Source organism: Myotis davidii, unplaced genomic scaffold (assembly GCF_000327345.1).
Source record: "Myotis davidii unplaced genomic scaffold, ASM32734v1 scaffold271, whole genome shotgun sequence".
Classification (NCBI taxonomy): Eukaryota; Metazoa; Chordata; class Mammalia; order Chiroptera; family Vespertilionidae; genus Myotis; species Myotis davidii.
The window spans coordinates 1,996,045-2,009,721 of record NW_006284839.1 but is presented as its reverse complement, the minus strand read 5'-3'; the positions used below and the strand labels follow the sequence as shown (position 1 = coordinate 2,009,721).

Genomic DNA, 13,677 nt, shown 5'->3' with positions numbered 1-13,677 from the left:
CCCCCTGCATTGTACCTACATATGCAAATTAACTGCCATTTTGTTGTCAGTTAACTGCCATCTGAGTTGGCAGTTAATTTGCATATAGCCCTGATTAGCCAATTGAAAGGGTATCGTCGTACGCCAATTACCATTTTTCTCTTTTATTATATAGGATTATTTAGTGCAGCAAATTAATAGATTCCCTGTCCTGATATTTCAACACTGATAAACGTCTTTCTTCAGGGAGGTCCAAAGATGCCTTATTCAAGCATATGTCAGTCTTCATTAAGTGTTTCTGCTGTAACCTATTCACCTGTGCATAGTCTCTGTACTTCCTAGAAACCTTGTAATTTAGCCATGCCTATAAATCTTCATAAGAGTGCAGCATGTTGGTGGTAATCCAGTTATTCAGACCAGAACTCTAAATTCAAATAGTGCTCTTAACCTCCAGAGGCAAACTGCCCGCCATGCATTGACCCAGCAGTAAAGGACGATCCATACCTGGAAAAACAGCAGAACTTTGGAGATCATGTTGTAGATATTAAAGGAGAATTGTTATAAATATACCAAAGAAATGGAAAAAATCTGTTTAAGATTCCATTTAAAAAGTTTTATGAGAATAAAGTTAGAAAAATATATGTGGTTATCTTGACCATTGATATTCAGGAAATAAGACAAATTCATTGCATTGAATTAAAGAATCTACTGGTATTATGGGTAAGAATAAGTGTCAGTAGTTAGTAAACTTTATGGAGTTCTTATTCTAGGATGATTTAAAATTACTTGAGGTTATGCAAGTTTCTGTCATAATTCTTCCTCATAGTTTCAAAAAATAAAGGGATTAAATGCTGGAAGGGTTGCACATTTAATAAAGGAGATAATTTGAAGAAGACATACTCATTAAGACTAGAAGAAAAAGAATAGAAAGATTTTCTGAACTATTCCCACAAAACCCTTATGACTTGCCAGGTCAATTAGTAGTTTAAATGCAGTGTGATGTTCTGTTTTGGATACTGGAATACAAAAAAGGACATTAGTGGGGAAAACAGTGAAATCTAAAACATCTTTTAAAATTGGTAGTAAGCATCAGATAAATCAGGATATTTTTGGTTGATGTTTTTTGTTTGGTTGGTTGGTTGTTTTTGTGGGGTTTTTTTTTTTTTAACAAATGAATTTTTGCCTTCAAATTTCATTCAATAGGTCTTAATCCATACTTAACTCTGAACACTTCTGGAAGTGGAACAATTCTTATCGATCTGTCTCCTGATGATAAAGAGTTTCAGTCTGTGGAGGAAGAGGTATGTTCATATATCTTAAATAAATGTCAGTTCAATAACTGAGTTTCCTGGAGATTTCCAGATATACTTGAAAATGTCGTAGAGTATTTTATTGTCCCTAACTCCTACCTGGAAAACTTTCAAAATCTGCATTTAAGATAGACTCCCTCAGTAAACCTTAATTCCAGTAATTTAATTCCAGTTCAGCACTACAGTTAATGCTAACACAGAATTCCATTCGAGAAGAGGTTGCTGTCATTTGAAAGAAGATGCTAATGTCACCTCCCTTCGTGAAGGCAATTGCAAAGCCCAGTATCTCAGACAGGACCCAGAACAGTGGAGGACACACCCAGAAAATTTTTCTTCCAGCTTTCTTTCTACAAAATTCATGGATCCACTAACACCTTTTAATAGTGCTTTACACTTTGAAGAACTTGTACCCTTTATATGTGTGAGTTACAAAATTGAGTGAGACTTAGTTCTAAAACCCAAGAAACTCCAACTCTTGATAAAATACAAATTGTGCTTTATTAGGGCAAAACAAATGGAAACAAATAAATCTTTGTATTTTGGTATGTCAAGTGGTTAGTTAGCTTTGTATGTTTAGCTCCCTGTGCTTCTAGCTGTTTTTTCTTCCTTTAGTTTGAATTATATAGTTTTCACCTATAAATACCTTTTCAGATTGTTTGTACTAGCTAATAGCTATCACTAGAAAATAGTACTTGTGAACTTATAGAACTCATATTTCTTAAACCACAAAAAATATTAAAAATCCATTTTATATTCAAAAGTAGAATCATATAAGTCAAGAACCATGTTCCCCAAATCAGAAAAGACATAATAGCTAAATATTTGAAATGTTTTTCCATCAGATGCAAAGCACAGTCCGAGAGCACAGAGATGGAGGTCATGCAGGTGGAATCTTCAACAGATACAATATTCTCAAGGTAATAAGTTAGTAAAAATAGTTTGCTGAGACCATAGTTTTCAAAGCCTAAAACCATAATTAACTTTCATAAGAATATAATGATCTATCCAGCCCTATAAGTCTGTGACATGGCACAGGGGATATTTTGGGAAAGAATATACCCTTGGAAAGCGTAAGATTCTGAAAACCCTGTACTGTTTTTATGATCAGTAATTCGGTGCTTATTGAAATATTCAAGTTTAGCAGTTATGCTTTACCTTGGGGTAATGATAAGTCCTGTAGAGTTAGGACTTTATATAAATTATTAAGGTGCTCTGTGGTAACAAAGCTGAATTTTTTTTGTGGCTCCTAAAAGGTCTTCATCGTTATAGTTATGTCATGCTTTTTTTTATTTGTCCTAACTGACTACTCCAGGTTTCTGTGAGTCAACATACCTATCACTTTTTCATAATTTTAATAGTACTCCCTCAATACCTTCATCTTTTCCAAAACTAGTCTTTCAAAAATGTTTTTTAGTCATTCTAATGAGAGTTCTGTCTCCTTGTTGATATCAGTGACTCTTCTTAGGACCTTTTCCAACTTTGCTGTTTTTCTTTAACTATAGCAAGCAAAAAGTGTACATTCTACTTGAGATGTATAATGATTTTGTAATAATTACATTGATATATTCTTTCTTTTTTACATTGATATACTAGTATTCCTAATCATTATAAATATAAGGTGGCTAGAATTAAAATGTGGCAAATATCTAGATTTTAAACTCAAGAGTGAGCATCATCTTTCAGTTGTATATATTACTGTTTCACAAATATACTATTATGAGTATAATATTAGATGCCATATTTTAGAGTTAGTGAATACTAAAACTATACATTGAGGTTGCTATGCTCATACTATTAGAAATTAGATGATTTAAAACAAACGCATTATTCAGGTAAAGGATCATACTTCTGTGTGTTCTTTTTCTTTTTTCTTTCTTTTTTTTTTTTGTTAATCCTCACCTGAGGATATTTTTTTCCCATGGATTTTTAGAGAGAGTGGAAGAGAGGGGGAGAGACAGAGAGAATCAGAAACATCAATGTGAGAGAGGCACATCAATTGGTTGCCTGCAACCAAGGTATGGCAGAATCAAACCCAGGCCTGGCCAGGGTTGGAACTAATATTTTTTGTTAGTTTTTGTCATAGTACTAGAGGCCCAGGGCATGGATTTGTGCACTAGTGGGGTCCCTCGGCCTGGCCTGCAGGGATCAGGCTGAAACCAGCTCTCCAACATCCCCCAAGGGGCCCCGGATTGTGAGAGGGCGCAGGCCAGTTGGAGAGACTGCAGGAGGGCTCCAGGGCTTGTCCGGCTTGTCTCGCTGAGTCCTGATCAGCCGGACCCCAGCAGCAAGCTAACCTACTGGTCAGAACGTCTGCCCCCTGGTGGTTAGTGCACATCATAATGACTGGTCGAACAGTCAAACAGACGGTTGGACCCTTAGCATATTAGGCTTTTATTATATAAGATGACATAAGAATGACATCTTGATATTTCCACTCATGGACATATATAATAATTTTTAATAAAACAAATAATTATGCCTATTACAAGAAAATTTTCAGTCAAGTCTACTTTGTCTGCAAACAGTAACAAGCAGTTGTTAAGGGTGAGGGCAGGAGAGAGAACATTATGTTTGATTTCCAAAATACGGGCACACCTCACTTTATTGGCACTTTATTGAGCTTCACAGATTTTGCAAGTTGAAGGCCAGACCCTCCTCCAACAAAAATATAACAACTCTCTTTTTTGTGATACTTGCTTTATTGTGATGGTCTGGAACTGAATCCACCATATCTCTGAGGTATGCCAGTAGTTGAATTTGAGAAAGCTGTTTTTTCCTCTATAATATATTTTAATGCAATATTTAATTAAAATTTTATTTCAGTGGTAAGACTTTTAATTTTGTTACTTTTTTTACCTAAATGAGATCCCTTTGTGCCTGTTGTATTCCTCGATTTTGTCTGTGGCAGTATATTGGCTTATTTTCAGTCAGAATTACAACCAGCTCTCAGGTGTGCTCTAGGACCATCAGGGGGCTATAGCACCTTTAAACACAGCTAAGAAACAGCTCGAGGATTAAGAAATTTGACCTTGTAAATACTCCAGATGAGACTAGCATCCATTTTGAACTCTCTTCTCCAGACAAAAATTTTAGGAATTGTAGGGATAGGGAAATATACAGGGAGTAATAAGGGATATGTGTATGTATATTTTAAGAATGTTTATTGGTGTAGGCTATTTCAAATATTTTAATTAAAAACAGATAAAGTACTTTGAACCATATAAAACAAAGGGAAAACATATTCTCTTTTTAATACTTAAATACAGAAAACATCTGAGTTGGAGATATTTAGTAATAGTTATAAATTAATGAGAATGGAAGTAATTTAATCAATGGTATTATTGACCTTTACATATGGCCTATATAGCTTTTTTCCCTTTGAAGATTTCAGTTTCCAAAATGTAGCTATATTTCCATCTTTAGTTGATTAAAATAACATAGTTTACATTTTAGAGAAAAGTTTTGCCTCTTCCAGCTATGTGGCCCATTTCTGGATAAGATAAGCAAGAAGGTAAGTAATTATTATGAGCTAAAGATGTTATTTTTCTGGTTCCTTTTTTATAGATTCAGAAAGTTTGTAACAAGAAACTATGGGAAAGGTATACTCACAGGAGAAAAGAAGTTTCTGAAGAAAACCACAACCATGCAAATGAAAGAATGCTATTTCATGGTAAGATTGCTCTCCTCCTACCTTACCACATTCTCCACATTAGAATAGCTTTTTGTCAAGTATGAAATAATAATCTATATAGTCCTTTTGTCACTTTTTATTTTTTAAAATATATTTTATTGATTTTTTACAGGGAGGGAGGGAGAGGAATAGAGAGTTAGAAACATCCATGAGAGAGAAACATCAATCAGCTGCCTCCTGCACACCCCGTACTGGGGATGTGACCGCAACCAAGGTACATGCCCTTGACTGGTATCGAACCTGGGACCCTTCAGTCCGCAGGCTGACGCTCTATCCACTGAGCAAACCGGTTAGGGCCCTTTTGTCATTTTTTAAAATTATTTCTGTAAATTTTATATTTATATATTCGTATTTTTTTTTTTCGTTGTTTTGTGTTTGTTATTGATACCAGTGAGGAGGGAAGAGAGAGAGAAACATCAATGATGAGAATTATTGATTACCTGCCTCCTGCACAGCCCCCACTGGGGATTGAACTTGACCGGGAATCAAACCAGGACCTCCTAGTTAATGCTCAACCACTGAGTCACGCTGACTGGGCTATATTCATATTTTCAACCTCTTTTGAATTTACATATTTCCCAATGGATAGCTTCTATAAACAAGATTGCCATAATGGAAAAAATACAGAAATGGGAATGTTCACTATTCATATTTTCCTCCTTTTCTTTTAAGTCCTAGTTTCTTTTTTTTTTTCTTTTCTTTTCTTAAAATATATTTTTATTGATTTCAGAGAGGAAGGGAGAGGAAGAGAGAGATAGAAACATCAGTGATGAGAGGGAATCATTGATTGGCTGCCTCCTGCATGCCCCCTACTGGGGACCGAGCTCCCAACCTGGGCATGTGTCTTTGACTGGAATCAAACCCAGGACCCTTGAGTCTGCAGGCCAATGCTCTATACACTGAGCCAAACCAGCTAGGGCCTTTTTTCTTTATATCATATTTTGCTTATTATGACACTCTGAGAAATTGTTTTATTTTTAACTAGTTGATTGAATTAAAATTAAAGTAAGAACTGAAAATCACCTCAAAAGAATGTATGCATCCTATTTGGCATTGACCTACAAAAATATTTATGTATTGACTTCAATGGTTTGTTATTCCTATTTGAAATAAGTGATTCTGTTCTTCAGTGTTTCTGTAAAGTGGAATTCATTGTATTTTCTTGTCTCTTAATGAACAGGGACACTGATGATGAATCAGTTAGCTATTTTATATTGGCTTTTCCCAACTCCCATCCTGACCCCACTCCCTGGCCCGGTTCCCATGCTCAGTTCCTCCCCTTTGGCTAAGTTCCCTGTCTTTGCACACATGCAAGGAAGAAGGAGAAAGAAGTCACTGTGCAGGGAAGGCACACCTCTTTTGCAGATGGAATCTGTTAAAGCAGGTGATGAAAGGCAGAGCACTGGAAAGATAGGAAAAACAAGATATAAAGAAGAGAATGAACATTGAAAAGATCACTTTGGTTACTTTTGATATCTAAAAAATGTACATAGACATGGGTGTCATTCTGAGACCTAATGAACTCATCCTTGCTATATGAGGTGAATTTTAAGATTACTTGAGGCCTGGTACACGAATTCATGCATGGGTGGGGTCCAGCCAGCCTGCCCTGATCGGGACCAGGTGGGAGATGGGCCGTGGGCAATTGGTGGGTCGACCCCGCCCCCTGGTCTAACTTCTGGTAGAACTCCTGGTCGAGGGGATAATTTGCATATTAGCCTTTTATTATATAGGATTGATTCTGATTTGTATAGATTTAGGGTCTGGAATTTGATAACTCTAGCATTTGTATTTCCAGTGACCTGTTTGTTATTCTAGTTGAATATGTATGTGTCTTTATTTTACCAGCTCAAGTACTACCACCCTATTAGAACATTGTTTGACTTTTGTAATTCCTCTAAAATAATTATTCTAAAGCAGCGAATCAGCTGACAGTTAATTTGTCCTTGTTTTATGATTTTGCTTTATTGTAGTGATGTATGTATATTTAAGAGTTTAACTTCTAAGAAGCTTTAGTTTTTGTTCTTTTTCTTTTAAGATAAAATTGTTATTCATCTATATGTGTTTTAGGGTCTCCCTTTGTGAATGCAATTATCCATAAAGGCTTCGATGAAAGGCATGCCTATATAGGTGGCATGTTCGGAGCTGGGATTTACTTTGCTGAAAACTCTTCCAAAAGCAATCAGTATGTATATGGAATTGGAGGAGGTACTGGGTGTCCAGTTCACAAAGACAGATCTTGTTACATTTGCCACAGGTAAGAGAGCACTTGTTCTCATTTATTTTTATAAGAATCAGATAAGAACTGATTCCATATTGAAAATTTGGGGGTGCAAGGCTAGGTAAACTTCATGGGCCAAGCACAGTTCTAAGCACTTAACCTGTTTAAGTCATTTAATCATTAGTACATTTGGTGTTTTAAAGAATATGGAGAAGAACATATCATTGGGCATGAAAGAGATTTTATTGTGGGGCTGTGAACTCTAAAAATTCTAGTATTCACATGCTAAAATGGTACTACTTGCCAAACCTAATTATTTCATGTCAATGCATGAAGAAGTCTCTCTTCCATTATGATTTGCTCATAATCTTCAATTTGTAATATTACTACTTGAAAAGTTATAATAAAGCACATCAATCCTTTAGAAAGCACATTATTATCAAATAACTACTTGTGTGCTCGCTTCAGTAGCACACATACTGAAATTGGATTTAGAGAAGACTAGCATGGCCCCTGTGCAAGGGTGGCATGCAAATTCATGAAGTGTAAATAAGAAAAAGGGGGGGGGGGGAATACAAAGTAGTTATCCTGGTCTAACTTGGTTGTTAAAAGCATTCAAATAACTTGGCTCTAATTGATCAACTCCTGATAAATAAATTATCTTTTGCCATTTGAAAAATCAAATAAGACCAAACACTGAGATGAATTCTACAGTTAGGGCACTGCTTATAAAGATCTAGAGCAATAGTTATCAAACATTAGCAAGCTTCAGAATTACCTAGAAGGTTAATGAAAATGCAGATTCACAGGCCCTATCTTTTGAGTTGCTGATTTAATAGTTCTGGGGTGGGGTCCTAGAACTTGAATTCTACCAAGTTTCCTGATGCTTCTGATTACAGATCTAGAAGAAAAAACAACAACCTAGAGCAGTAGTTCTCGGTCTTAGCAGCACATTGGAATCACCCAGGAAGCTTTAAAAATGAATGTCTGTGTCCCACCTTCAGAGAGTCTCATTTAATTGGACTGGGGTATGATCTGGGTATTGGGATTTTTAAAGGCTTCCCAGCTGATTTTGAGAGGTTGCCAAGGTGAAGAACTATAGCCCTAGAGAGAGGTCTGTTTTTGTTTAGTTCTTGTTGTTTTCCCCCTGAATTTATTAGACTTGGTGTAGGTATCTGAAGTCAGCCCTCCTGGATATGACTTCCCACCCATTTCTATTTTAGATCATAAATTGGACTGGTTAGAAGGTTTATAATTTCTTGATATTTTATAAATTGAACATTGCTATTTCTACTTTTATTATCTGGAGGCTGAATAGCAAGTATAGATTGTATCTCTTTGGAGAATAGAATCATCAACTGGTCCATCAAAATCAGGAACGGGAGATAGTTCTTTGGAATTAAAGAAGGCCAATCATATGCCAGAGGGGAGTGGGAGAGTAACCTACTTAAACTTCTGGTAGGGAAGACCTCGTTGAGCACGTAACATTTCACCTGAAACCTGCAAAATGAATGTTAGCCATTTGAAGAGTGTTAGAATGGCTGGTAGAGGAAATATGCTGTTATGTATATTATGTATCATGGCCGTGGGGGAAGAAAATTTGACTATGTGAAAGAAGAAAATGTATCTGGGGCATGAAGAACACATTAAGATTAGAGAATTTGGTACCATTGTAAGGAATTTGAGGATTTCTTCTAAGTATAGTGAGCAGCCTCTAAAAGGGTTTAAGCAGAAAAGTAATGTGATCTGATTTATGTTTTTGTTTTTTGTTTTTGTTTTTTTCCTAAGTCACTGGTTGCTTGAATGGAAAATAGTTTAAACATTAATTAGAGTAGAAACAGGAAGACTAAATCAGAGGCCATTATTATAGTCCAGGTGAACATTTAAGAGAAGAGAATAGATTGTAAATATATTTTGAAGGTAGAATCCACTGGACTTCATTGGAAAAACGTTCTTTGCAAACCACTTCATGGAAGTCCCTTAAAGCTCCTCCTTCCCACTTGGGCTATGATTTGTGCTTTTGCTGAAGCAGGATGGCTGAGTCTGGATACCTATACGGTTATTACATTTTCAGGCTTTATAATTAAAGTGAAAAATTCTTTCATTAATGAGAATAGTAGAAGACATTCTTATAAAGTTCACTTAGAGTGAAATGATAAAAACAGTCATAAATGTTTATGTATAAATGTATTAAAAAGCTTAGACAGTGTACACAAATAAAATTGTCATATGCTTCTTTGTATTCAGTAAGATCTTTTCCTTTTCACGCTATAGGCAGCTGCTCTTTTGCCGGGTAACCTTGGGGAAATCGTTCCTGCAGTTCAGTGCAATGAAAATGGCACATTCTCCTCCAGGACATCACTCAGTCACTGGTCGACCCAGTGTAAATGGCCTAGCATTAGCTGAATATGTTATTTACAGAGGAGAACAGGTAACTCATTTTTATTTGTTATCTTCAAAAATACTTTAGAGCCATACTTGAATCTCTTCTTACTAATCTCTTAAATTAACAAGGTATATTGTCTTGAGAAATGGGTCTTTTTAATTTTTTTTTTGGCGGGGCGGGGGGAGGAATAATTTCAGACTTAGAGAGAAGTTACAGAAATAGTAAAGAATTCCCTTTACCCAGATTTTTCAAATGTTCATTTTTTTTTTTTAAGATTTTTTTAAATTGATTTTGAGAGAGAGATGAAGGGAGCGGGAGAAACATCTATATGAGAGCGACACATCATCAGCTGCCTCCAGCACACCCTCCACCAGGGATTGAGCCCACAACCCGGGCATGTGCCCTGATTGGGAATCAAACCAGCAACCTCTGGGACGACGTCCAACCATCTGAGCCACACTGGCCAGGGCCCAGATGTTAACATTTTAACTTTCTCTCTCCTTTATCAGTCTTGCCCTCCTGAGTAGGTATTTATACTTTTTTTTTTCTGACCTACCTGAGAGGACAGTTCCTCTACCCTTAGGAACATAGGCATATTTTTTTACCCTTAAATCTGTACTGTACGTGTATTTCCTAAAAGCATGGAGCTTCTCTTAAAATTATCAAAATCAAGAAAATACCTTATTCAGATTTTGCCAGTTATACTGGATTTTTTTTTCAGCTTTTCTAAAATACAGTTAAGTAGAATTCTATGTTTAATAGTTAATCTTCCTATAGCAAAGAAATGTGTAATTCCCTCTTGCTCTTAGTGACACAGATCTGGTCAAAGCATCTCTAGATTGTGTTCTGAATTGGAGATATGTATTGGAACCATCTAGGTCAGTGGTCGGCAAACTCATTAGTCAATAGAGCCAAATATCAACAGTACAACGATTGAAATTTCTTTTGAGAGCCAAATGTTTTAAACTTAAACTATATAGGTAGGTACATTGTTATTAACTTAATTAGGGTACTCCTGAGGCTTAAGAAGAGCCACATTCAAGGGGCCAAAGAGCCACATGTGGCTCGCGAGCCGCAGTTTGCCGACCATGGATCTAGGTCATTAAAAACAGACAGACACATACTTAGTACTCCTTCCAGATCTGAAGAATCTAAGGGACAGGAATCAAGGTAGAGGTGTTTTGAGAAAATGCTCTCACATGAATCTGATCCACAGCACTAAGTTTTAAAACTTCTTCCCTGAAGCTTAGGAATGCTTAGAGTAAGTCTCTTCTAAAAAAAAAATTTTGTTTACCAATATTTGAATTAATCTTTCTCTTTTAGGCTTATCCTGAATATTTAATTACTTACCAGATTGTGAGGCCTGAAGGTATGGTTGATGGATAATTATTTTAGGAAACTAATTCCACTGAACCTAAAATCATCAAAACAGCTGGTGGCCTCTTAATTTTTACTCCTTTGCTGAGAAAAATCATTGTTCAACAAGCCTGTGGCAAAAGGATGAAAAATGTGAAAGAAGTTTTAACATTCTGACTTGATAAAGCTTTAATAATGTACAGTGTTTTCTAAATATTTCCTGTTTTTCAGCACTTTAACAGATGCCATTCCAGGTGAAAACTGGGTTTGTCTGTACTAAATTATAAACAGTTAACTTGAATCTTTTATACGTTATGCATTGATTCTAACAGAAACTGTAATCCTTCAACAGAACTCATTTTACTAATCCAGTACTGTGTTCTTTAAAACACAGCATTTACACTGAATACAGTTTCATTTGTAAAACTGTAAATAAGAGCTTTTGTACTAGCCCGATATTTATTTACATTGCTTTGTAATATAAATCTACCGTTTCAGAATTGCAGTGGTTACAGATTTTTTTCATGTGTACCGCTCATCTGCACTTCATCCTACATCATCATGATTGATTTTTACATTTGAGTTCAGAGGCTGTGTTAAGTTGTCAGTAGAGACTTTGTCAGTTGGGAAAGATTTATTTATCACATTTAATTTGCTGATGGAAGCATGTATCTCTCATTAGAAATCTTTCCCATTTAAGAGCCTATTTCATGAACTCTCTGGGGATTTAATTTGTGCTACCTTTATATGTATAAGATACATTCCAAAGAGCTCTAACTATGGTAGTTCTGAATATTAAAGATGCTTCTTTACTGGCATCAAACTCTAGGTTTCACGTTGGAAAAAGTTTTCATATCATTCTGTGAAAATTAGAGCAAGCGCTTTTATTTTTTTAGAAAGGTTATGTCCTGCCACTGAACAATTACGTTGTTCTTTTCATGGAATATAAATAGGAAGTTAAATTTCAGAGATGGGAAGGATAATCTTGAATAATTGTCCAATATGTTCTAATCACTGTAAATGTAAGCAGAAAAAAATTGCAAATGGGAGTGGGTGGTTTTTTTTGTCCTATTTTTTTCCTGTTCTCTTTCCTTGGCCTTACTCTTATACTTACAGCCAGTCTATACACGATAGGTAAGCTCCACCCAGAACATGAAGTGTAGGTGTCCCAGTTCTCTCCTCGCCTCCTGAATGGGCAGGTGCAGTGAGAAGGGTGCTTCTGCTCTGGGCCACCTCATCATGACATTACACCCAGTTGGAGATATGCTATCCCATAAAATGCCATTCCTAGTTTCTAATATAAACTATCTTTTCCATGAAAAATGCGGAGGCATCTTGGTACAGAGACACAAGTTACGGCTTGGCAGTCTGTTTGTTGACTCTAGCGTCCTCATAAGTCAAGGCATGAGTTTTACTCACTTAAGTCTTTGTAAATGAGGATGTTCCCATTCACTCTGTACCAATTTACCTTTGTTTTACATTTCATTCAGTCTCTAACTAATTGGTCCTTTACAGTAACTTGTACATAAAGTGCTAGAAAATCATGGTGGGTTTTTTTGTCTTGATTAAGAGTTAATCAGAGTAAATGCATATCTGGAGTTTCTGTGATGTAAGTTGTTTGGCAGCTGTAGAGAGAACGCTGTCCCATAAAATGCCATGTAAGTTGTGGTTATTATTTGAGGTCAATCCTGACCTTTAAGTGATTTTATACAGCTTTCTAATAATTGCAAACATAATCCTAAAGTCATTTCTTGGAACTCAAATGAAGTATGCCAAATTTTATATAATTTTTGAGATTCTGGAAGCTTCCATGTTTTATAATTAAGATAATGAGATGAATTGATGCAGTTTATATTTACATACCTTATATCTCATCATTTAGCCCATAATCCTCACCCTATGAGTGAATCTGGAATTGCTTATCATGTAAAATTATCGTGGTCTGAGTTTACAATATTGCAGCCTGTGTTGTTTCATCTAATCCATTGCTTAATTAGTGTGTTCAAGTTTTTCTATAAATGATTATATTGTAGTTAATATGTTAGCATGGTGATATTTTCAGATAGCTTTTTGTTTGTTGGGAGCTTGAAGGGGGGTTGGAGGGGTTAGGGGATTTTTTTTGGAGTTTTTGCATGAAATACCTTACTTTATAATGATGGAATTGCTTTTTCCTTTGTTTTGTGAATTTTTTGAAGTGAGATTTAACTTTTTGTGTGAGTAGTACTGTTATATTCATCTAGAGTGTCTTACTTGTACTGTATCACATTCCATACCCTCATTTAATTCTTAATAAACTGTTCACTTGTTTTTTCAGGTAGCATGGTAATTACTGGAGTAGTATAAGTGTGTTGAATGGAATTTGAGAAAATGGATTAAGATTACAATAAACCACAATTGCAGGAAAACATTGTATTTCTGAGTCTAATAGTGATAAAGAATGCAGTTTAAAGATTGAAATATTGAAGGTTGTGACCATATCTTCTCAGCTACTTTAAGATTGAAAGTAGCTGTAATATGCTTTTAGACAATTAGTCTACCCAACACTACTTTTGGCAAACCTTAAAGCTCATTCCTGGGAAATCTTTCTTCTTATAAAGAGGAGTATATTTTTGTTCTCTATATTATATAAAAAATACTTTATAAGTTTTCAAATCTTAAAGTTAGTGGTATTTATTACTTTTGAAAGAAAGCATAATAAATGTATTACGCATTTCAGTACGCTGAATATCCACAT

General features: G+C 35.5%; 1 protein-coding gene across 1 annotated transcript in view; it reads left to right on the top strand.

Annotated features, from left to right (window-relative positions):
* Nucleotides 1-13,348, top strand: part of TNKS2 (tankyrase, TRF1-interacting ankyrin-related ADP-ribose polymerase 2) — a gene marked incomplete at its 5' end in the record, with an annotated part of 44,678 nt that extends 31,330 nt beyond the window's left edge. Inside the window, 6 exons of the mRNA XM_015558024.1 lie at nucleotides 1,183-1,280; nucleotides 2,132-2,206; nucleotides 4,854-4,959; nucleotides 7,051-7,237; nucleotides 9,476-9,632; nucleotides 10,911-13,348. Coding sequence (XP_015413510.1) covers nucleotides 1,183-1,280; nucleotides 2,132-2,206; nucleotides 4,854-4,959; nucleotides 7,051-7,237; nucleotides 9,476-9,632; nucleotides 10,911-10,973 — 686 coding nt within the window. The remainder of the gene's footprint in view (nucleotides 1-1,182; nucleotides 1,281-2,131; nucleotides 2,207-4,853; nucleotides 4,960-7,050; nucleotides 7,238-9,475; nucleotides 9,633-10,910) is intronic.
* Nucleotides 13,349-13,677: the final 329 nt, after the last annotated feature.